We start from the raw sequence: 25,784 nt of genomic DNA, 5'->3' as shown, positions 1-25,784 counted from the left end.
TTGATGTTAGGCTAACTGGTCTATAATTCCCAGGGATGTATTTTGGGCCGTTTTTAAATATTGGTGCTACATTGGCTTTTCTCCAATCAGCTGGTACTATTCCAGTCAATAGACTGTCTGTAAAAATTAGGAACAACGGTCTGGCAATCACTTGACTGAGTTCCCTAAGTACCCTTGGATGCAAGCCATCTGGTCCCGGTAATTTATTAATGTTAAATTTCTCAAGTCTAATTTTAATTCTGTCCTCTGTTAACCATGGAGGTGCTTCCTGTGTTGTGTCATGAGGATAAACACTGCAGTTTTGGTTACTGAAGCCCCCCGATTCACTTGTGAAGACTGAGGAGAAGAATAAATTCAATACCTTCGCCATCTCCCCATCCTTTGTAACCAGATGTCCTTCCTCATTCTTTATGGGGCCAGTATGGTCTGCCCTCCCTTTTTTACTGTTTACATACTTAAAGAATTTCTTGAGATTTTTTTTGCTCTCCTCAGCTATGTGTCTTTCATGTTCTATCTTAGCCGTCCTAATTGCACCCTTACATTTCTTGTTGCATTCTTTATAAAGTCTGAATGCTGAGGATGATCCCTCAACCCTGTATTTTTTGAAGGCCTTCTCCTTTGCTTTTATATGCATTTTTACATTGGAGTTAAGCCATCCAGGATTTTTGTTCGCTCTTTTAAATTTATTACCCAATGGGATACATTGGCTAATGCCCTTATTTAATATGCTCTTAAAGCAAACCCATCTCTCCTCCGTATTCTTTGTTCCTAATATTTTATCCCAATTTATGCCTTTTAGCAAGGTTTGTAGTTTAGGGAAGTTGGCTCTTTTGAAATTCAGTGTCTTTGTGTTCCCTTTATGTTTCCTATTTGTGTGATTTATACTGAAACTAATTGACCTGTGATCGCTGTTACCTAAATTCCCCCGTATTTCCACATCCGTGATCAGGTCTGTATTGTTGGTAATCAGTAGATCCAGTAATGTTTTATTTCTAGTTGGTGCGTCTACCATCTGACCCATAAAATTGTCCTGCAAGACCTTAAGGAACTGGCGAGCTTTAAATGAATGCGCGGTTCCCTCCGCCCAGTCTGTCTGGATAATTAAAATCCCCCATTATGATAACACTTCCCATCCTTGCTGCTAATCCAATTTGTGATAGGAGATCTGTCTCCACTTCCTCCCTCAGGTTAGGGGGCCTATAGCATACTCCCAGTATTATTTTCCCCTTAGCTTCATCCCTTTGGAGCTCTACCCATAAGGATTCCACCTCCTCACTAGCTCCCTCAGTGATGTCATCTCTCACATTCGCTTGTACATTATTCTTGATATATAGGCATACCCCTCCCCCTTTTTTACCCTCTCTATCCTTGCGGTATAGGGTATACCCTTGAATGTTTGCCAGCCAATCAGGAGAGCTGTTGAACCAGGTCTCTGAAATTCCCACAAAATCCAAATCCTCCTTGTACAACAGTATCTCTAGTTCACCCATCTTGTCCGCCATGCTCTTGGCATTGGTGAACATGCCACATAGTTTAGACCGGTCGCATATTGTCCTCGTATTGGGTGTTTCGAGATTGCAACTAGGACTTGCTACTATACTCAGGTTCATACTTTGAATCTGAAAGTGAGAGTTCCTCTTTACTATTCACATCTGGCATGCTCAGAATCTGAAAGGCCTTCTCACTTGTGAACCTTTTTTTTGGGCATGGCATTCAGGTTCTGGTGACACTGTACTGGTGTGGTGGTGATCAGGACACTTGTACTGGTGTGGCAATACTGCAATCCGGAACACTGGCTCTGACACTGGTACTAGTGTGGCGGTGATCAGAACATTGTTGCTGGCTTGAATGGCTCTGCTGACTTTGGTGTGAGTAGGGATAAGAACAGTATTCCTGACTTCACTGACTCTGGTTTGGCGATGATCATGACGCTAGTGCTGACTTATACTGGGCTGGTGTCGCTAGAGTTGAAGTATACAGTTTCTGTCTGCATTAATGACTCTGCGACAGGTGGTTGACTGCACTCTTAATTCACAGTACACTGATGGGCTAGTTACCATTGTTTTACATTTGTGAATGCTGTAATTGGATACATCTATCACAGGACCAATTTTCTTGCTCTTGTACCTGGTCATGTGATCTGTTGTGTCTGAGGGAAACAGTGATCGGGCTGGCCAGCCAGCGCTCTAGAAGCCACTGGTGGAGGATGATGGAGTTTGTCCACCCGCATCGGCAAAAGTTCCAGTCCATCCTTTTCATGTTTTAAATGGCCGGGTGGGAAATGGTTTAGAAGAACTGATCTGTTCCAGAAGTGGATTCTGCTGTTTCTCTTCTCTATAAACACCTTACAGTTACTATTGAGGATGTTTCCGCTTCCTCTAAGGATTCTGTTGATAGGTTTCTGTTAGCCTTCTTAAAGCGGGGTTCCACCCAAAAGTGGAACTTCCGCTCATTGGATTCCTCCCCCCCTTCGGTGCCACAGTTGGCACCTTTCAGGGGGGAGGGGGGTTGCAGATACCTGTATAATACAGGTATCTGCACCCACTTCCGGGAATAGACTCCCGTGGGGAGTCACACCCCCTCCCGCACTCTCCTGCTGTCTCCTGGGAAACACACAGGTCCCAGGAGATAGCGGGGACCATTGAGAACGCGCAGTGCGACTCGCGCATGCGCAGTAGGGAACCGGGAAGTGAAGCCGCAACGCTTCACTTCCTGATTCCCTCACTGAGAATGGCGGCGGCAGCACCCAAGGGACGGTTCGGTCTCGGGTGCCGACATAGCTGTACCCCGGGACAGGTGAGTGTCCTTATTTTAAAAGTCAGCCGATGCAGTATTTGCAGCTGCTGACTTTTTAAAAAAAAAAAAAAACATTTTTCGCGGGACTCCCACTTTAAAGTGATACTAAAGGCAAAAGTTTTTTTTACTTTAAAGTGGTAGTAAACTGACTTTTTCATCTTTTACCTACAGGTAAACCTGTGATCAGGCTTATCTGTAGGTTCTGTGAATATCTCCTAATCTTGCATTGTTTGGGAGATATTAAGAGTGCATGCAGGAGTGCCGTCATCGTGCTCCCGGCCACTTGTGTAGCCAGAGGCCGTAAACCCAGACGGAAGACTGGGTGGAGATGGAGGCTCTCTCAGCAAGGACAGCGCAATGCTGGAGTGCTTTGTTTTATGGGAAGTCTCTAATAACGTGCTAGTATGCCATGCATACTGGCAGATTATGACATTGCCTTGCAGGGGATTTTATTTTTAACTGCGGTTTACTACCACTTTAATGCAATCTCTGCATTATGGTAAAACCTTTCAATTGCAACCCTCCTCCACCTCCTCTTTTATAGTCGTGTTGCGATCCAGCACTGTTCTCTGTGCATCAGCTCTTCACCCCTCTTTCTGTATTCAGAGATCGTCTTTGCCACTTCTTCTGAATTAAATAAACATTCTAGAGGAGTTCAGTTAAAAAAGACTGTCACAAGAGCAGTATGAGTGTTGCTGGTCTACCACAGAAAATGCTAATTGTCTGTGCATAGTTTAAATACTTCTGAAACTCAGAACAAGCCCGCAGCAAACAAGTCAGAAATACATATCTATTTTAGTCATACAGGACACAGGCAATGTAACATCTCGGTGTCTTCTAATATCACAAGTAGAAGCTCTGCATCTGAATCGGTACAACCTTGGAAAACCTTGGGAGCCCTAACCGGAAGCTACAATGTGGGGACAGCCTGTAATGTTACTCTGTGCACTAGATTATGCATAGGTGGTTTGCACTTTGTTCAATGTATGTAGCTAGCTGCAGGGTGCTATACGTCCAGGGCAATGGTTCATCCTAATGGAACCTAGTCCATGAAAACCTCTTCAGGGGTATGCGGACTGTGACAGGCTGAGCCTGAATGTTATGTACAGTCCAGCATCATGGATAGGTAAGACAGGGTCACCCTGTATGCTTCTTAATATTACTGATAAAGGCCGGGTCGATATTTGATTTGTCTTTACTACACTGTAAACCTTTCAAATTCGGGCACTAAAACTCGGCCACTCAGGGCTTAGTTCCATGTGGATTACCAGTTGTGACATCACACCACAGGTCGAACATTGCAAAATCACTTCTGCCTACTTCTCGCTACTGCCATCGGCAAAAGCTCTCGCATTTTTTTTTTTTTTTTTGTGTTGATCCCCTAAACCATGTCATGAGACAAATTTCTCCAATGGGAATCTGTAAGCTGTAGCTATCTTTACAAAGCACCTCACGTGTGCTTTTTCAAAGCAGATATCTAATTGGAGTGGAACTTGACCAATAAATCAGAGATGTTACCGGCCGAATGGTTTCATTCCTAATACTTCCTGCCACAGCAACCTTCTACCCCCTCAAAATGCAGAGCACCTAACTACTCTACCCAGGCTTCAATTCCCAGACCCAAGTCTAGCATTTCTTTTCGGCACAAGTCTTGGACCACAGAGCCCAGTAAGTCTTGACCAAAGCCTCTTTCCCAATGAAGGGGCACCCTAACTCCTCAGAGTGTGCTGATATCTGTTAAAGTTTGATTCTCTGGGTAACATGATCCAGACCTGGGGGTTCGATCAGTTGTTTCAAAGGGGTAGAGAATAGAGTTCAAAGCTCTTCCTTTATCACCGCTTTCTTTTCTCAATTAAACCAAAAACTTCAGGATAGTCAGATTTGCATAATTTCCTAAACCATCACTTTATTCAAGATGATTCTATTCAAAGGATTTTATTCAAACTTGAAACCCAGCAGTAGTATTCATCCTGTTCTGGACCTAAAATCCTTCATGATAGCCTTCAAATTCAAAAATGTTGCATGAAATACACATAATTGCCTGTCTGAGATAAGGGAAATGCATGGCATCTGTAGACATCCAAGATGTCTATCTGCATGTTTCTATTTATCTACCATGTCAGCGCTTTCTGTGCTTTGCAGTAGAAGATAATCCCTTCCAGTTTGTCACACTGCCTTTTGGCCTATCCTCTGCTCCCCAGAGTTTTCTCAAAGGACCTTGCACCTCTTTGTCCCCTTCTCAGATCTCAGGGCATCCAGGTCACATTGTGTCTAGACAACTTTCTCTTGAGGCACTCGTCTCCCATCCAGCTTGTCAGTATACATCCACAGGACAATTCAAATGCTCTGGGCTTTCGGTTGTGTGATCAATTGAAGGAAAAAAAACTACTCTCCAGCTTTCTCTTTGCCTGGAATACTTGGCTGTGGTCCAGAAAATTTGTTCTCTGAGCCCATGCTCCAGAATTGAGATCAGTGACATCCCACGGTGAGATTTGCCATGAGAAATTCTAGGCATCATGGTAGCTTTCTTTGAGGCTGTACCACTTACCCAGTTTATTACCCCTCCAGTACATCATCTTGTCCACCTGTAACAAGCATGCTCCTTCTGTTGACCTACCCATGCTCCTGTCCAGCCAAGGAAACTCACTGGTTTGGTGGATCTCAAGCCCTGCCCTAACAATAGGAGAATGTCCCCTCTTCCCTTTCACTGGCAAGTGATAACCACAGACGCCTGTTTTTCAGGCTGTCAAGGAGTGTTCCAGTCCTTCACAGTCCAGGGTCCAAGGTGGAATTAGTCATCCTCTGAGGACATAGTCCTATCATCCTTATGCCCTGCTGCATAAGCATCTATTGGAAAATTCTCATCATTGTCTGGATGTAGTCAGAGTCATTAGAGTCTACCTCAAAGCTACAGCTTTGATCAGACTGACACATTCTCTTCATGACCTCACATGGGACATCCTGCTTCCGAGTCCACCATCATGACATGGGTAAGGAATCTAATCACTAGAGTTGTGCTCTCATGGACAGATCTCCTCATATGCTTTAATGCACGCATTTCACCATATTGATGGGCGTATTCTGGGCATTTCTCCACCTAATTTCTGTAGCTCCGCTCTGTAACACCACCACCTTGTCCTCTCTCCTAAAGCTGGATACACACTACACACTATACAGTTTTCTTTAGATTTTTTTTCCTTTTGGATTTACCAAAACCATATAATATGAGGTCAAACCTAAACACTTTCAATTTGTATGCAATCAGTCAGGCCCTTGCACTACATGGTTTTGGTAAATCTAAAGGGGAAAAAAATGGAAAGAAAATTGTATAGTGTGTATAGCCCTTAACTTTTTCAAGGTTCTGCCCGGTGGAAAACTAATGAGGATGGAGTTTTAGGCTGCAAAATTCTTGAAGCAGCACTCTAAAGTTTCTGTTGTTGGTCCTGTTGTCACAGTTCTCTTTGCCTAGTTGTTGTCCACCCTTCACATTTATTGCTTGGGGAAGTCCTAGGAGCTATAAATACTTTGCCTGTGACCTGTACTGTACAATTAAGATCAAGGGATTTTTGACTTGTAAAAGCTTTTAATGCCAGGTGGAAATGATGTAAAGTTTCTGATGTTTTTAAAAGTTACACAGCAAAGGACAACCCCATGACATAATATAATTGAGGAATTTTGTTAAAGTATACTTTTTGTATTATACAAGGATTTAAAACTGTTGCTGATGCATTATATTATTCAAATGTCGATTGATTGGCTTCCATGTTAACTGCATTAATAGAATGTATGTTGTGTTTATTTTTAGCTCTTCAGCATGCTGGGAAGCACATGGAAGATTGCATTGTTGCCTCCTACACAGCTTTGCTTCTAGGATGTCTTTGCCAGGAGAGTCCAGTAAGTAGAATTTGTAATATATGAATGATATTAATGTAATTGTATAGATATGCTGTTCTAAGGAAATGTATCAAATTGCCATGTATGCCCTTGGCTGAAATGTTATGAGTTCCTCTTTTTAGAGGGATCCAGCACCCACTTCCTCCCGTGGTGCCAGAAGGAAGTTTACCTCTCCCCCTCCCTCGCGGCAATCATCTGGGACACGTGACAGGTTCCAGATGATTGCCCGGCCAGTCACAGTGTGCATCGCGGCTCGCACATGCGCAGTGCGTCACAGCCGGCGCCCACAGTGATAATGCCGGCACCACAGAGGAGCGAGGCTTCGTTCACCCGCATCGCTGGACCATGGGACAGGTGAGTGTCCGATTAATAAGTCAGGAGCTAAATTTTTTGTAGCTGCTGACTTTTATATGGGTGGAACTCCGCTTTAAGTATGAATTTAGTTCTTTTATCCCAAGTGCCTGATCTAGTACTGAAGTATGTGTTTAAAATATTAAAGCTGAACTATAGGCTGATATGAAAGACACATTGATGCTGTTATTTATTCATTCATTAATCAAGTCGTTAAAGTACCTGAATCTAACTTGGTTTTATCCTTTTGCAATCCCTTACACAGTATTAACACAGGGAATGGGATGGGCAATACTGGGAACCCATTAGGTGTGCTGCATGCAAACGTGCTGAAGAAAAAATGATGGGATTGAGCAGACGGCTGACCTCCTCAGTCTATGACTGCTCTTTCAAAGTTAAGTCAGTAGAATGGGATTGAGCAGAGGTTTCACTCGCCTGGCAGAGTTGCCAAGTCTTGGGACTGAATTGATAAATACAAATTCTTTAGCAGATACAACAGCTTCCATATAAATATCTTTGTATTTAATGGTCTACCTCTACTTCAGCTTTAAAATGTATCTAAGCCCAAAAACAAAAATGTTTCCTGATTGTAGCATTCAGCACACAACTTTCTGCCACTGTCCTGTGTCTTAAAGCAGTGGTAGCGGGGGTTTTACATACACTCCCGGCTGCCACAGGTCCCTAAAAGCTCTGCACCAGCTAAAACCATTTTGGTTCACCAGCTGGGGGCCTTTCCTTAGATGAAGATTGGCTTCGCCCAGGGAGGTCTTTTTATTCTTCTCCAAAACATTTCTTCCAATAATATCTTATTGAGGAAGACTTTCTTCATAAGTGGGCAATTGCTCTGGTAGATCATATCTCTTTACTTACAAAAGACCCTTGTTGCTCCTGTGGAGGATGAATAATCCCATGTTTAAATATCCCCGTAAATGAAAGAATAGATGCGCTCCTTAAAGAGGTTGTGAACCTTCATGTATACTTTGTACCTATAGGTACTGTAAATATCTCCTAAATGTGTGCCGTTTAGGATATATTGTACACTGCGCCGATGATGTCATCGGCACATGCGCTCTGGAAGAAAGGCCGCCCATGCTGTTTCTTCAGAAACATGTGCTGTGACCGGTGGCTCCCGCACGCATGCGTGGGAGTGATGTCAAGCTGCTCAGGCCAGTCACAGAGCCGGCGTTCGTGGCCCCGGAAGGAAGACAGGCGAAGATGGATGCGGCCTCCAGCAGGGACGATGCGGGCTTCGTTTGCAAGTAAGTGTCTCATAATGTGCTAGTATGTGATGGATACTAGCACATTATGCCTTTACTTAGCAGGGAACAAAAAAAAAATCAGAGTTCACTTCCTCTTTAAGGTTATCTTAGCCATGGCAGGCCCTGCCACGGAGCCTGCACTTGTCTATAACAGTCTGTCAGATCATGGCTGTTCGTATGGCCTAGAAACCCAGCTCCATTCTTACAGATCCCTCTGTCTATAGTCAGATGGAACTTTGGCCTACTGTGTGAATGCCTTAGTGTATACTAGCATCTAGGGAGATTCCTTTAAAAAAATAATCAAGGTCGTCACTTGAGGATAAGGTGCTCTTACCCCACAAGAAGAGTCTGCTACACCTATGGCCTCCTATCTTTTTTTTTTTTTTTCATTGACTTTTTTATGTTTTGGATAGAGTGGAGGGGGATTAGAACACCTTTCAGTTTTTATCGCTGTCTGTGCCCCCAGTTTAGGAGATCCAACCTCCCGATTTAGTCTTGTCATTATTTAAAAGTGAAAGTAAATGAAAATCCCACATTTTGGGTTGTCCCCATAAAAAGTAATAGAGGATAAATCTTGTAATGGGGACACTGGTCCTGGTGACCTGGGGGTCCCCAAGGAATTCCCTTAATTTGTAGGAATTTCCTCCCACTTCCTTTTTTGCTATGGGACAGAAAGTGAAGGGCAAACTGCAATGGGACACAGATGGCAAAAAATGACTGACAGGTTATAACCCTCCCTTGCTCTCTCCAAAAATGAAAAAAAAAGTTTTGCCTATAGTTCTACTTTAATACTTTTACTGAAGATCCACCTTTACGCTGTCTGGGGTATTTAATCTTGGAATATCCCAAACCTTAATTTGTCCTGTCCATCTATACAGCCAGATAATTCTGTCCCTGGCATGGTAAATTTCCAACTCTGCCCTGGCGTTGGGCAAGTCTTTCCTTCACATGTCCTGGAGGGTGGTGTCAACGGATGCTGCCCTGACAGGCTGAGGGTGGAGTTTACAATTCCTCGAACTGTTCAGGGAACCTGGTCCTCAGAGAAATCCGCCCTCTAAGTCCTCCACATTTGATTCGGTTTTCAGTGTATTTTGCATTTTTTCTTCTTTTAAACGCACTGTAAAACACTGTATAAAGTTTGCTAAGGAGGGGGCCGGGAATCCGGCTGCCGCGTACCTAACCAATGAGTCATCAGCTGTCAGCGGGGTTCCTGCTAAAAGCTAAATTGAAGAAGAAAAAAATATTGCAGGCAAAAAAAGTTCCGTACCAGGCCCTTCGGGTCTAGTATGGATTTTTTGGGGGACCCCCATGACGTTTTTTTACATTAGCCCCCCCCCCCACAAAAAATCCATACCAGACCCTTATCCGAGCATGTCGCCTGGCAGGCCAGGAAAGGGAGGGGAAGAGCGAGCCCCCCCCAACCATACCAGGCCACAATTCCTCAACATGGGGGTGTAGGGGTGCTTTGGGGCAGGGGGGGGGTTCTGCGCCCCCCACCCCAAAGCACCTTGCCCCCCATGTTGATGAGGACAAGGACCTCTTCCCAACAACCCTTGCCTGGTGGTTGTCTGGGTCTGTGGGCGGGGCGCTCATCGGAATCTGGAAGCCCCCTTTAACAAGGGGACCCCCAGATCCCAGTCCCCCACCCTATGTGAATGGGTATCGGGTACATCGTACCCCTACCCATTCACCAAAAAAGCAGTGGGAAAAAAAAGCCAGTTTTTGACAATTCCTTTATTAGTAAAATAGCTCTGAGCCGCCGCGTCTCCCAGCGCCCTCGCCTTCTCCTTCCTCCTCTTCGCATTGTCATCGCCACCGTCGTATTCTTTGTCACTGCTAAGAAACAAAAATAGCTGGTCTTGTCACGAAGCTGTCTTCCTCCGTTCTTATGTTCCCGGCTGTCCGGCGCCTCTTATATAGGCATGGAGCGTGGCCATCCATTGAAGTCGCCCGGAGAGCCCGCCCCTTGTGACCTCACATGTCACAAGGGGCGGGCTGTCCGGGAACATAAGAACGGAGGAAGACAGCCAGGAACATAAGAACGGAGGAAGAGAGCGTCACAACAAGACAAGTTTTTTTTTTTTTTTTTTTTTGCGGCGAGGAAGACGACACGGGGAGATGACAGCTCGGAGAGAAAACTACAGAGGAAGAAGGCGAGGGCACCGCGAGAGACACCTTGATGCGAGAGATGGTGGCAGCTCAGAGCTGTTTTACTAATAAAGGAATTGTCAAAAACGGGCTTGTGTGTTTTTTTTTTTTTTCACTGCTTTTTTGGTGAATGGGTATGGGGTACAGTGTAATATAAGAACCGCAAAACACATCAAAAATCGCATCACAAACACACACGTCTCTGGTGCAGCTCCATTGAAATTAGTACCATAGGAAACCATGTTAAAGGTCTGTAGTGCGTTTCTGCAAACTGCAAAAATGCATAGGTGTGAACATACGCTAAATCAACACGCTAAATCTGAGAGCCATAAAATAGCTCTACAACACTGGACCCCCCTTCTGCAAAGTCGCCCAGTCAGGGTGTAGTTGGACAGCAGTGACCTACGTGAAGCCTGACGTTGCCCTGCTCAAAAATAAACAATGGGAGAAATCTAGACTGCTGCTGTGTTGTAGCCCAGGCACCAGAATGCAATTTCAAGTTGCAATTGCGACCTGGCGCCTGGGTTTTATCGAGTCCTGCTTTACAGGCAAGTCAGAATGCCTGTTTTATATATTTCTTCCTTCCTTTTTAGGATATATGTTTCAATTGAAATAAAAGCTGTAAGCATTTCCATCAGTGTTAAATGGTTTGTCTCTAACCCCTTTTATCAAATACTTTTACTGAACAGTTTGGTCTGTTAAAAGGAGCTTAAAAATATGACTGAAAATAAAACGGTTAAGGGGGCTCGGAAAAACAGACTGTTGTGTTAATTCTTTTGACAGACTGCGTTGTCTTTTTTTTTTTTTTTTTTTTTGTCCCTAGTTCTAATTTAACTTACTAATGCTTAAAGTCATTATACCTAAAATGGTCTTCACAGATATTACTCTGTAAGAATAGAGGCCACTATATGAAGCAAAGAAAATGGCAACCTAAATGGGACATTCATTTTTTATAATCCTAATTCTGTTCAGTCAGGTAAATGTAGGTCAATCCTAATTGTTTAAAACTGAATAGATGGATGACGTTTGGGAAAGGGAATTCAGATTACAGCTGAAATTTTAAATCATCCAGGGCCAGGGTGGCTTCTTTTTGTGCTGCACACATGTTGAGAAATGTGGATGTTTACGTAGCTAAAAGAAAGACATTTCACCAGAATCAACAGGATACATGTCAGCATTAACATAATTTTAGTGAAAGCATTTACATAACCACTTGCCAACCGGCTTACACCGATATACGTCGGCAGAATGGCACTCCTGTGCAAACTGACGTACCTGTACGTCAGTCCGCAAAAGCAGGATAATGGGCGAGTGTGCCCGCGGGTCCCGTGGACTCCATTTACGCCAGGGGCTCGCAATCACGGCGAGGAGAGGCAGAACGGAGAACTGCCTATGTATAAACAAGGCATTTCCCTGTTCTGCTTAGTAACATGACAGATCTTTTGTTCCTTGTCATCGGGAGCAGTGATGTCTGTCATGTCAGTGGTAGCCCACCCCCCCTACAGTTAGAACACGCTGAGGGAAAACACTTAACCCCTTGATCGCCCCTAGTGTTTAACCCTTTCCCTGCCAGTGACATTTATACAGTAATCAGTGGCTATTTTTAGCTCTGATCGCTGTTTAAATGTCAGTGGTCCCAAAATAGTGTCAAGCATCTGATCTGTTTGCCGCAGTGTCGCAGTCCTGATAAAAATCGCAGATCACCACCATTACTAATAAGAAAAAAAAATAATAATAAAAATGCCATAAATCTATCCCCTATTTTGTAGACACTAAGGGGGTCATTTTTACGAAAGGCAAATCCACTTTGCAGTCGCTGTAGATCCGAGGGAGACAAGCAAGGAAAATAAAAAACTGCATTTTAGCTTGCACATGTTTGGGTGATAAAATCAGCAGAGCTTCCCCTCATTTCAGATCTTCCCCTCAGATTTACAGCGACTGCAATTTCAAGTGCACTTGTAGTGCAAATTGGTTTTGCCTTTCGTAAATAACCCCCTATAACTTTTGCGCAACCAATCAATATACATTTATTGCGATATTTTTGGTAAAAAAAAAAAAATTGTAGAAGAATACATATCGGCCTAAACTGAGGAAGAAATGTTGTTTTTTTATATATTTTTTGGGCGGATATTTATTATAGCAAAATGTAAAAAAAAAATTGTGTGTTTTTTTTTTTTTTTTTTTTTTTTTTTTTCCCTTCAAAATTGTCGGTCTTTTTTTGTTTATAGTGCAAAAAATAAAAACCGCAGAGGTGATCAAATACCACCAAAAGAAAGCTCTATCTTGGGGGGAAAAAGGACGCAAATTTCGTTTGTGTACAGCGTCGCATGACCACGCAATTGTCCATTAAAGCGGCGCAGTGCCAAATTGTAGAAAGTGCTCTGGTCAGGAAAGGGGTAAAATCTTCCGGGGCTGAAGTGGTTAAAGTGTAAGTAAAGGGAAGAGGAAAAAATCCAAAGTGTCCCATTTGGAAAATGTCCCCAATGTTACTGTTTTGATAGCGGCCCTGAATTTGGGATTTTCTTTTACTTTCATTTTCGATGATAAACAGGCTGAATAAAGAGGGCGAATCTCTAATGGGGACACAGACAGCAATAAAAACTGACAGGTGTTCGAATTCCTTTCCACTCTATCCAAAATTTGAATGTCAATGCCAAATAATAATATAAAAAACCTATTAAGCACCTCTTTGGAATAAATACACATTTCCCTATGCGTTATCCCTTTAAGCTTGCTGCAATAGTGATAAATTTAGTGATATGCCAGAAATATAGTACATCTACCTTCCTCTTCGACATTAGAACATTGTATTTTCAGCTCGGAAATGCACTCTGGATTCCGATTTTGTCCATTTTTTCTTTTCCTAAACTGTTGTGGAACTGCAATATCGACAGTGGCATTTCATGCAGAAGTAATAAAAATATTAATCAGTGTAGCGCAGCAAAAACAATCGACAAAAAAATCAAAACAAGTAAAAAAAAAATTATAAATTAAATATTACTCAAAAGTCTCTCTGAATAAATTCCCCTGTAAATAGTTCAGCAGTAGATAATTCAGCAACCAATGAGAAACTATGTGTCAATCCTCTATCAGTTAAATTGCCTGCTCACCGCCATGTAAAAGAACAAAAGGCCAATATCTCCTCACATCCAGACCAGGCTGCTCCACTCCTTATCCTTTAATTAGACGGAATAATGGATCTCATCCTCTCCTCACTTCATATGGAAATTGGAAACAGCAGGCTGGTGCCTCACCAAAAACAATGGCTCCAATCCCTTATCTCACATATTTTGTAGTAGATAATATGATGCTCACAACTCTCATCAGATCATATAAAAAGCAATAAAGGAAAACATAGTGTGTTCCACATAGGTATATTTATTATAACACCCTGCTATACAGAAACACTTACTAGAACAAAGATGTAACACGCATATAGTACAATACAGCTCACCACCTCGCCAGGTGAGACTCAGATGTACGTCACTACACTCCAATCCTCCCCTACACGCGTATCGCCAAATGATAGGCTTCCTCAGCAGGCGGGGCTTAGAGCGCCAGGTGACGTTATATAGCTGAGCATGCATCGCTATGACAACCAAAAAAAACAAATGGACTGAACAAACAGGAAGTGAAGCACTACTCACAAGTGCTCCCATTAACTGAAATAGCAGTATAGCATAATACTGCCAATTAAGCGAGAGTACCACTGCCGTTTGTTGTCCTACTGTATATACATAAAACAATAACATAAAGTATTACATGTTTAAATACATAAAAATATTTTAAAAATATATATATATATATTCAAAAAGAACCTTTCCCAACAAACAATGAAGATAAATATTAATAAACTATTACTAACGAAACAGTTGAGGTCAAAATCAATGTTCAAACCTCTAGGGGTTAATACTTCTGTTTCAAAAATCCAGAATGATTCTCGTTGACTACATTTTCTTACAAAATTACCCCCCCTCCAATGTTGTTGTACCTTCTCAATGCCCCAAAACTTTAGGCCACTGGGATCCTTCTTTTGAACTTCTCTAAAATGTCTAGCGACACTATGATTAGTTTTCCCTTTTTCTGATACTGTTCATAAGTTCCCTAACCCTAACCTGTATACTTCTGGATGTTCGTACTACGTACTGAAATGAACATGGACATTCCAACATGTATACTACCCCAACGGTAGAGCAGGTAATAAAATCTTTAATCGGATATGTCATATCAGTAGCTGTGGCCCTAAATTCTTTTCTCCTCTTATTATTCATTTTAGAAGTTTTGCATGAAATGCATTTACCACAACTATAAAAAAAACAGTCAAAAATGGAAATCCAACCCCCCCCCCCCCCCCCCCCTTAATATTAGGTGGGTCTATAATCCCGGGGCCCATTTTATCTCAGTGTGGGGACTTTTTTATAGGAGGCAAAACTTTATTTGGAACTTTAACCCTCAGTGATTTTTGATATTCTCTATCTTCATACACTGGATATTATAGTCAAAAAACCATCCCAAAACCATTGGTGTGTTTATGAGTAGATACTGATAGATTTTTACACTCAAAGAACCCCTATCCAATGCCTGTACTGCTAGTCTTTCTTTTTTAACCATTTCCCTATCATAACCTTTCCGTACAAACCGTCATTCAAATACATCTGATTATTCCACATAATTGCACCAATCTTGAGGATTATGTGGAACAATCAGAAGTATTTGAAAGACGGTTTGTACAGAAAGGTTATGATAGGGAAATGCTTAAAAAAGAGAGACTGGCAGTACAGGCATTGGATTGGGGCTTTTTGAGAGTAAAAATCCAGAAGTATTAAGCCCTAGAGCAGTGGTTCTCAACCTGGGGGTTGGGACCCCCCTAGGGGTCAAATGATGATTTGCCAGGAGTCACCGAATCCTGGGCTTTTCCTGAATCCCGCACCGCTCTCCCAGCCTTTTCGTGGCCAACCAGCTGGGCAGTTCCTAGAGCCCGCAGCCGCCCACTCAGCCTCTTCGCAGCCGCCCATTCAGTTCACAGCATGGCTGAGGGGCAGAGACTAGAGGTCAGCTGACTGGTGAAGAATGTGAAGTGGGAGGGGCTGGAGGAGACCCTATCTCCTGATTTCAGCATAGGTGTCACTGCTGGGAGACACAGTGAGTAACACTAATGGTGATTATGGTTGCCATTAAAAGTCCCCACTACAGTTCTCAGATCAGCAGATGACCTTAATCAAGAGTACCTAAGTGAGCTGATCAGAACTCCCCCCAGTACTGCCACTGATCCCATTCCCCATCATCACTGCCACTCATCTCAACTGCCCGCCAGCACTGCCACTCATCCCATTCCCCCCACCAAGAAGTAAGAGAAGGAATAAAAATAGAGACTACATGGAAGGGAGAGGAAAAGGGAGAGAAATAATAAGAGAACAAGAACGACGGCTAGAGAGAGGGAAAGGGGAAAAAAATCAAGAAATTGGGATAGAAAGAAAAGGGAAAGAAAGGAGAACAAAGAAAGAGTGGTACATCCTAAAATGTACCATATAGGGGTTTTAATACTGTACGAGTGGAAGGGACTCAACGAGCGCTAAATGTCCATAGGTTAGGGGCGCAAATCACTTGTCTTACCATAGGTGCTGATAACCCACGCTACGAAAATAATTTTACTGTTAGGGGTACCCACAACTTGGGGGATTTTATCACGGGGTCATGACCATAGGGTGGTTGAGAACCACTGCCCTAGAGGTTTCAACGTTGATTTTGACCTCAACTGTTTTATTAGTAATAAGTGAGTAATAGTTTATTATTTATCTTCATTGTTTGTTGGGAAAGGTTCTTTGAAATTATATATATTTTTTTTTAATTATGTTATTTTATGTATATACAGTAGGGCAACAAACAGCAGTGGTACGCTCGCTTAAAGAGGGAGTCCACCTAAATCCACCAAAAAAAAAAAATATTAAAAGCCAGCAGCTACAAATACTGCAGCTGCTGACATTTAATAAATGGCCACTTACCTGTCCCAGGGTCCAGCGATGTCGGCAGCCGACGCCGATGACCCGCTCGATTCTCGGGAGCTGCCGCCGCCATCCTGGGTGTGGGAATCAGGAAGTGAAGCGTTGCTGCTTCACTTCCCGGTTCCCTACTGCGCATGCGCGAGTCGCGCTGCACATTGTAACTGGTCCCCGCTATCTCCTGGGACCTGTGTGTTTCCCAGGAGACAGCGCGGAGGGACAGGAAGAGGCATAGACTCCCGTGGTGGTCTATGCCGGAAGTGGATGCAAATACCTGTCTTAGACAGGTATCTGCACCCCCTCCCCCCTGAAAGGTGCCAAATGTGACACCGGAGGGGGGGAGGGTTCCGAAAAGCGGAAGTTCCATTTTTGTGTGGAACTCCGCTTTAATTGGCAGCATTATGCTATATTTGTATTTAATTTTATTTTTGTATGTGTGGTGAAAAAAAAAAAAAAAAACACCTGGCAGTGACTGGCCCCCCAGCCCCTCGTTTTACTTACCCAAGCCCTGGAACTTGACCCTGCGGGGACGCGCTGTCTTTTTGCCCGGGGTTCTCGGCTCTCTATTGGATAGATTGATAGCAGCGCAGCCATTGGCTCCCGCTGCTGTCAAACAAATCCAATGATGCGGACGTTGGGGCCGAGTCATACATTCAGTGTTTATGGATGCCAAATGCTGGACTCAGGAGCGCAGGACCCGCAAGGTGACCGCCCCCCCGGAGAGAGCGCTTCTCCTAAGGGGTGACCTGATGTGGTGAGGAGCCGCGAAAGCCACCGGGGGATCCCAGAAGACAAGGTTTTGGGGCCACTCTGTGCAAAAAAAGCTGCACAGTGGAGGCAAGTATATGTTAGGTTTTTTTTTTTTTTTTTAAATAACAAACTCTTACACTCATTTCAACTTAGCCTCAGATTTTTAGTTAGTGCTCTTAAGTGATGAATGTGCCTACAGATTTTACTGTGAGGATCTTTCCATTTGCTTTAGTCCCATGCTTTGGGACTGTTTGGGTGTTCATCTGGATCAGTCGATATGACCACCAGCTCAGGAGGGACTGACTGTACCCAGGCCTGCGTTCAAGTGTGTGGACAGCATGTAAGTAAGCCAGTCAACTCTGTATTATGAGGACAGCTATCTCCAGAGCACACAATATCAGAGGATCTCGCTGACAGGTTTCTGTAAAGGTTCAGTACAGGTATCAACTGGAAGGATTGTCAGATCCCTGAATGCCCTGCTGGGCATGCCAGCTATGATGGTTAAAGATTGGTACTGTTGAGACTGCAACTTGGATGGACGAGTGCCTTTGTACTAGTGAGCAAGGTGGCAGCATTCCCCTGCAGGGCTACCAGGCACTTGTTTCTTTGCGAATGGCTATACTGCAGTGGACGGTCTGGCACTGCACACTTGCCCATTGATGTTATTTGCCATTAAACCAATTCTCTACACGTGCTTCTTGCTTCAGAAGCCCAGAACAGCTAGTGATTTGAGGCATCTGCAGAGCGCACAGCTGCAGTATAGGAGATGACTGCCAATGAGGTGTTAACAGCTTGTTAACCCACGATCTCCACAGCAAGTAATGACCTCACTCGCACAGAGAGGGTGGGGGTGGGGTAGTAATGGAGTAGGCCCTGAAATGAGAACTCCCTGTATGATTCACTCTGCAGTGGCACCCCAAAAGGTAAGGTTGGCTTTGAATCCCTGTCCATATCTGTTATTTTCACCTTCTAGGGGCTTCAATTCTCTGGTTCCTTGTCTTTTGAGACATTATCTTCTGCATTTTTGGTTTGCGTGGTTAGCTCTTAAAGGTTCTCAATGGCTTGGAACTACTCGGACGCAAACTTTGATGCTCTTCTTCCACTTCCCCCATTTTGCAGGAGAATGAGGTATCTAAATAATATCCTGCAAAAGCTGTCCGGAATTGGGAATCATTTTATAAATGAGTCTTCACAGGAGGAGTCTCTGTCTCCAGGGCTGTCTTAGATACAGAAGACCACAGTGGGCTTCCTAGCGGTTGTAGTGTGCACTAACCTGAAATCGTCACTTCCGTATTCCTCCTCTTCAAAGGTCACTGGATTTGTGCCCTAATGGCTTCCAAAAATACCAATTTTTTTTCCCGTGCACTCTCAGTTGCAGTAAGTGAGGTATTGGGCTCTCTTGGAGAAGGTGTTTTTTTGCCTCTGAATCAATTTGCTCAGCATTACCCAATGGAGCAGGGATTCTACAAGGAATAGGGTTCTCCAGCTGTTGATCTGACCATGTTCTACTAAAATAAAAAACCCAGCGGTCCCGGTGGATGAGGTCATGGTCTTTTTAGATGCTACGAATAAGAAGTTATAGGCCTTTTCAAGACACCTTCCTTGCTGGTAGAAGGGGCTATGCAGCTTACGGTCTCTGTGGTGGGTGTTTGCAATTTGAAAGAGGCATATACTATGTTACAAATAATCAGACCCAGTGAATCCTTTTATCTGACAGCTTCTTTCTAGAGGATTTTCTGAGAGTCTTGAGTTTCTCTCTGGATACCTTGGGAATATTCCATATGGCAGCATTCACAGGTGTACACTGTCTGTCCACATGAGAAGGATCACATGACTCAAGTGTGGGTCAGTGGAGATTCTCTGCAAAAAGCATATTGAGAGGGTGCTCTTAATGGGCAAACGCCTTCCAACTACAAGAAGCGTTACTTTTGTAAACAGTAAAGTTTTTGGCTCCAAACAAAAGCCTATGTTCCAGTTTGGTAAGAAGAATTGAACCCCCTAGTCCTAGGTCAGAGGCAAGTTCTCTTCACAGGGAAGGGGCAAAAAAAAAAGAATGGCTAGGAAGTAGACCTTTATGAACGTTTATCACAATACACAGAAGACCTATTTCATCTGATGTAAGGATCATACAGTATTTCACGAGGAACATGTTAATCTTTTTCTGTCTGGTGGATTGTTGCATCTGTGTAGTCCAATATGGTCTCTGCGGGACCTTAACATAGTCTGGTCTTTTTTTGCAGACTTCTTCCTTCCTCCCTTGTTGCTCCTCATGTACAAGGTTATGTTTTTGGTAGCCACTAATTTGGCTTGCAGAGCCTCAGTGTTGGCTGCACTTTCCTGCAAGGAACTTTCTGGTTCTTTACCATAATTTTGAGGCCTCACTCCTCCTTCCTATCTACATTAGTTTCTTCCACCTAAAACAGCACATTGTGTTCCCATTCTTTTGTTCCAATTCTAAACATCATAAGAAGGCAGCTCCTCACTCTCTGGATGTATGAGCTGTTCATATTTATCTACACCTTCGTTTGGACAGCCTGTTAGTAATACCCAAAGGTCCTCATAAGGCTTAGACTGCTTTTCTCAATCTGGTGTTTTTCGTTTTTGCTTATTTCTCAGGCCTGTGGGATTAAGGGCAAGGTTCCTACTTTCCCAGCCAAGTGCTTCCTGAGTGATTCAGCATCAAGCTTCTGTTGTAAGTTAAGTTTGTAAGGTTGCTATTTGATCTTCTCACTTTTACAAGTTCTACCAGATAGACGTTCATGCCACTGGGGACTGCAGTTTTGGGTGAAAGATCTTACAGGTGCTTTTGTAGTTGGGTTCCCACGTTCTGTTTTTGAGTTTTGTGGGTGTTTGGCCTTGTTGCTCTGCTGCCCACCCATCTTGTTTAATGCTTAGGGACATCTCATGTAGTAATGAATTTGAAGTCTTTTTTGTCCTGTGATATGATTAAGAAATTAGGATTTTTGGTTTACCAAAAAAATCACAGGACAGAAGGATCCTTCCTCTCATCTGTTCTGCATTGCTTGCTACAAAACGGCCAACTTAGTTGAGCTGATAGGGGTTATGTGTGGGTGGGGATTCCTTACCTTTTTTTGGCCAGTGTCCATTCACTTGACCTTGTCGGCATAACCCAAGTAGTAATGAATATGAAGTCCTCTATGTCTTGTGATGTACTGCAAGAAAAGGATTTTACAGGTAAACCTAGTACTAATTTTCTCACTAGTCTTGTTGACACTCGCTCCCCTTTTTTGTTTTGTAAGACGTGATTGACAGGTGCTTGTGAAGTGTGTGGGTAGTACTCGCCTACACAGACTGAGGAACAGATGGGCTGGAGAAGCATGCAACAGGTTTGATTTGTAGATCAGTTACTTCAGACTGTCCTTATACATGAAGCTGCTTGTAGGTCTTAGGCCAAGATGGGCATCCAGCGGTCCTTGGATCATCTAGTAGACTTGCTATTGGCTTTGTCATATCTTTGCTACCTTGAAACATTTTCTTTCTTGCCCATAGAGGGACACAGCCATTCAGATACATTTGGCTTATACTGCTGCCATTAGGATGTTTCGACACTGGCTAACAGAAAAATAGTAAGCCAGCATCTTTATAACCCCTCCTCTACCCAGCTTACCTTTTTTGTTTTTTGTCCGAAGTGGTTTGATGCCTTTCCTCAGCTTGGCTTCCTCAGTAAAATCTAGTTAAGGAAGCACTATGGTTGCTGAGGGCACTCAGATGTCCTGGGGATACTGTGTGAGGTTAAGGGGTACTGCAGGCTGCTATAGGAAGTTGGAGGGGGGGGGGGGGGGCGACTATGGGTACTGAAAGACAGCGTAGCATGTTAAGGGCTTTGCAGCTGTCTGGAGGCCTGGAAGGAAGGAGCCTGCAGCACAGCCGCCAGCCACAGCATGGTGGTTGGGAACCTCTGCTTTTCATCTCTGTGTAATGAGAACATAGACATTGGGTGTTCTTGGCAGGTGTGTTTTATGATCAGTTATGGCTGAACTGCCTTTCTCAATTTATACTCCCTTTTATTGAGAGAAACTTAGCTTGTGTGGTGTTCAATAGGAAATAATAATTTTCATTAATAACTTGGTGGTATTAAACCCAAAAGCAAATATGTATTATGTTGCACCATACCAATTCTTAGATGTGATTGCTGCATTCGTTTAATTTTTTTAGGTTTTCTGTTGTATCTGTTAAGTGTTGAGACTAACCATTTACCACTGACAGGAGTGCTTACGATGATCAGCTTTTATTTATTCATGTAAGACCTTTATCCCAAAAGAAAAAAAAACGTTGCTTTAATTGCAGTGCGAGCTGGAGTTTAGATTCATTTAGCATATCTGAATCTGCTAGTCCATTTAACACTAACCTGCTGCTGTGCCCCTGTGCTCCTTCATCCAGAGTGGCGGTACGCAATACAGAATATAGGAGGTGTGTTATTGGCCTGATTACCAGATGAAAACAGAGTGGGTGGGGGGAACCTAAAAGAAAAAAAAAGAATGCAGCCACCACATGTAATGATTTGTAGGCTGTAATATATTGCATTTTTGGTTTTGGGTTTAATATTGTTTTAAGATCATCACTTTAAATAAGGATGGGTAATAGATCTATGGAACAAAGTGAGCTTTCTTTAATTCCTTACATTTTCGAAATTTGACTTCTTATATGGCGGTTTTTCTTTTGCTTTCTGCTTTTTCTTGAGTTTATCTCTAATTTTTTTAGTTTTTTCCTTTTCTTTACAGTAATGTACATTCTGTAACCCAGTTTACTTGGCAACCATGTCTGCTCTCAGTGTTTTTATTATGTTTTTTTTCTCTTTGTCAGATTAATGTGACTACTGTACGGAACAATCTACCAGAAGGAGATTTTTCAATAATGACCGAAATGCTTAAAAAATTTCTCAGTTTCATGAACCTCACCGTAAGTTACCTTTCTAAATGTCATGGTCATATATTAATAAACACCTCTGTGTACTTTATTTTAAAAAAAGTTTATGCCAGTCATGTAAGAATGTATCCAGATGCAAGGCAGATTTAAAGCATTGAATTTATAGCACATAAACAATACTGATCATGGGCTAGAGCAAATTTAACCACTTCAGCCCCGGAAGGATTTACCCCCTTAATGACCAGGCCAACTCACCATTGCGTGGGCGTGCGACATTTTCCAAAATTGATGTCCTTTTTTGTCCCCACAAATAGACCTTTCTTTTGGTGTTATTTGATCACCTCTGCAGTTTTTAATTTTTTTTTTTTTTGTGCTTTAAAGAGAAAAACATTTTTTTTTACTTTCTGCTATAATACATATCCAAAAAAATAATGTAAACTAATTTATTCATCAGTTTAGGTCAATATGTATTCTGCTACATTTTTTTGTTAAAAATTAGTATAATAAGCATATATTGAGACATTGCGGCAGATAAATCTGACCCCAAGTGACACTTTTTGATGACCAATGACACCAATACAGTGATGAGTGCTAAAAAATGCACTGATCACTGTATAAATGGCACTGGCAGGGAAGGGGTTAACACTAGTGATCAAAGGGTTACGTGTTCCCTAGAGAGGTGCTTTCTAACTGCCAAGGCAACGGACTGACTATGAGTAGAGCGAGATCGCTGTTCCTGATCACTAGGAACAGCTGATCTCTCTCTCTCTCTCTCCTCCCCGGTCAGAACTGGGATCCACCTTGTTTACCTAGACAGATCCCCGTTCTGCACCTCTGGGCGAGTGCCCGCTGTATCTAATGCATGGACTGAAGTACAGGTACGTCAGTTCTCACAGCCGGGCCACCCTGCCGCAGTATGTGGGCAGTCCGGAAGTAGTTAAATTTAAACAATTCTTAGAATGGATTGAAGAAATAATAGGCTAGTACAGTTTCTCTGTATATTTGTAGGCGACAAGCCTTATTAGTGGATTTATTGCTGCCTTTCTTGCTTTGCCTGCTTCCATCATTACTTAAAGTGTAAGTAAACCCCCCTATCATTTTCAGCCAAGGAAGCTGCCATCTTTGCCTCTGTTTAATTTACAACTGCCATGATGCTGCACATGTGATCAGTTTAGACACCAGCCGTTGGATGGTTTGATAATTTGGTTGAGAGCACAACCAATGGGAGGGGAGTGTTAAATTTCCAGCACATGGCGGAAATAAAATGGTTTTATGGATGGGTTTACGTCCGCTTTATGTAGCAGTGGAGTCCTCTAAAATTCTCTGGCAGATTTGCTGCTAAATATCGTTAAACAACTTCAATTATCCTTTGCCTTGAGAATTTACAACCTTTATGTTTTGGGTTACATTCACTTGCCATTTTGTCAATTGTATGCTGAAATTGAGTGGGGAATGGTTGGGCACCAATAAAAAATTCAACAGAGGTTCTAACATTCCCCACTCTGTGTAAAAACGTGAGGAAAACACATTTAAAAAAAAAAAAAAAAAAATGCATTCTTTGTATTCCAGTCACTTCTGCCTTGGTGCTCCAAACATTTATTATATTGCATCTTTCCAATAATTAGATGTGTTGGCTGCATTCGTTTTCTTTTTTTAGGCTTATTTTACTTTTTCACCTGTGATCTGGGCAGTAAGTGTGTTGTGTATCAACGGAAAAGGCTGTCCTGCAGATGTATCAGTTAAAGGATAATTACCCGTATTTAGAATGGAACATGTTTACGTGTTCCAGCAGAGGCAGCCTCTCACTCTACCCCTAACACCACCCCCTCCCGAATAGTTCTGAATGGACCAAGGTTGCTGATGAGTGGCCTCATAGTTCATTTTCAAGCCCTGCAGTCAAACCCGTATGAAGGTCCACGCACAAAGCTGCAGGGCTGGTCTGCAGGAGTCTGCCTTTGCACTCCTGATCCACTGATCACAAGTACAATGCTTTTCAGTTAGGGGAAAAAATACTAAATGCACGTTTGTTTGTTTTTTTTATTTTGCCTGAAAAAATATGTGCATTTACTTTTTACCAAAAGGTTAACTTATCCTTTTATGAGTTCTGAGACAAACCGTTTACCACTGGCAGGGGTGCTTACATTAGTAAGCTTCTATTAACCACTTACAGTCTGCCCCATAGCAGTTTTGCTGCTAGAGGGGGCAGCTCTGCTGTGCAGAATCGTTTGTGTGTTTGTGTGTGTGTGTGTGTGTGTGTGTGTTTGTGTGTGTGTGTGTGTGTGTGTGTGTGTGTGTGATTCTGCACTTCCACCTGCAGGTGGAATTCACAGCAGAAACTGATCTGTGAGTGCCGGTCACTGTTTGTCCACTGGCACCTGCCAATCTTCAGTAATACACACACAACGCAGATCTGCTTATGTAAGCAAGGCAGATCTGAGTTCTGACGAGGGAAGGAATAGATTTTGTTCCTGCAAAGCAGGGAACAAAATCTATCTCTTGTCTTAGTAAAAGCACCAGTACACTAAAACACTGGTTAGGCACACAGTTAATCCTTTGATCACCCTAGATGTTTCTACCAGATGTTTTCAGCCAGTATCATTAATACAGTGACAGTGCATATTTTTAGCAGTGATCGCTGTATTAGTGTCACTGGTTCCCACAAAGTATGTGTCCAATTGTCCGCCACAATACTGCAGTCCGCGCTATAAGTCGTTGATCACCGCCATTATTAGTATAAAAATAAAATAAAAAATTCCAGAAATATATCCCATAGTTTGGCGCTAGAAGGTTTGCATAAACCAATCAATATACGCTTAATGTTTTTTTTTTTGTAGCAGAATATACATTGGCCTAAATTTATGAAGACATTTTTTTCCTCCCCCCACCCTTCACAAATATGACCCTGGTTGTAGACCGCCTGACCTCCAGATTCAACAACAAACTTCCTTTGTAGCCAGGTCCAAGGATCCTCTAGCATTAGCTTTGTATGCCTTGATAATTCCCTGTTCTCAGTTCAAGCTAGTGTACACCTTCCCCGGTGCAAATTCTGCCCTGTCTGCTCCAAATGATAAAGCAAGAGGAAAACTGTGATTCTTACACCAAACGGGCCCAGAAAAACCTGGTAAAGAACAAACTCAGACTTCCAGCAGATAACCCCTGGCCTCTTCCCAACAGATAAGATTTTTCAGGGCATTCTATTCCATGCAGCTTCTCAGTCTCTGGCTTTTAACTGCATGGCTGTTGAAGCCCAGGTCTTAAAAGATAAAGGAGTCTCTGCGTCTGTTTTTCATACCTTGCTTGCCTTGAAAATCCACCTGCAGGAAGATCTACTATTGTATCAGGAATTTCTTTTTTGCCTCATGTGAACATGAGCACTTCAGTTCTAGAGATTACTCTGTTCCTCACATTTTGACCTTCCTGCAATCAAACCAGAACTTGGCCTTAAGCATTTTGAAAGAATAGATCTCCGCTTTCGCCATTTCTTGGTTAAACTGAGACCGCACGGAGTGAGGTAGTTATAGGGGCTAGTCTAGTGAGTGTGCCTTCAGAACCTTTGCCAGTGTCATATTACCTTAAACTCTGAGCTCATAACCAAAGAGTCTGTGAATACTTTGCCTATATCCTGTATTGTACTCCAAGATATGCAATTTTACTGGCAAGTTAAATTTTCCTTATTTTACCTGATGCTGAATAAGCATTG

At 42.8% G+C, this 25,784-nt stretch overlaps 1 protein-coding gene across 2 annotated transcripts in view; it reads left to right on the top strand.

Moving 5' to 3' along the window:
* The window catches only part of WAPL (WAPL cohesin release factor), a 219,129-nt gene that overhangs the window by 184,339 nt on the left and 9,006 nt on the right, over positions 1-25,784 (top strand). For both annotated transcript variants that reach the window (XM_073596726.1, XM_073596725.1), the window contains 2 exons: positions 6,602-6,690; positions 22,022-22,117. In XM_073596726.1, the coding sequence (XP_073452827.1) occupies positions 6,602-6,690; positions 22,022-22,117 (185 nt within the window). The remainder of the gene's footprint in view (positions 1-6,601; positions 6,691-22,021; positions 22,118-25,784) is intronic.

The sequence above is a fragment of the Aquarana catesbeiana genome, linkage group LG08, assembly GCF_042186555.1.
Source record: "Aquarana catesbeiana isolate 2022-GZ linkage group LG08, ASM4218655v1, whole genome shotgun sequence".
Taxonomy (NCBI): Eukaryota; Metazoa; Chordata; class Amphibia; order Anura; family Ranidae; genus Aquarana; species Aquarana catesbeiana.
This window is presented reverse-complemented; position numbering and strand designations above follow the sequence as displayed.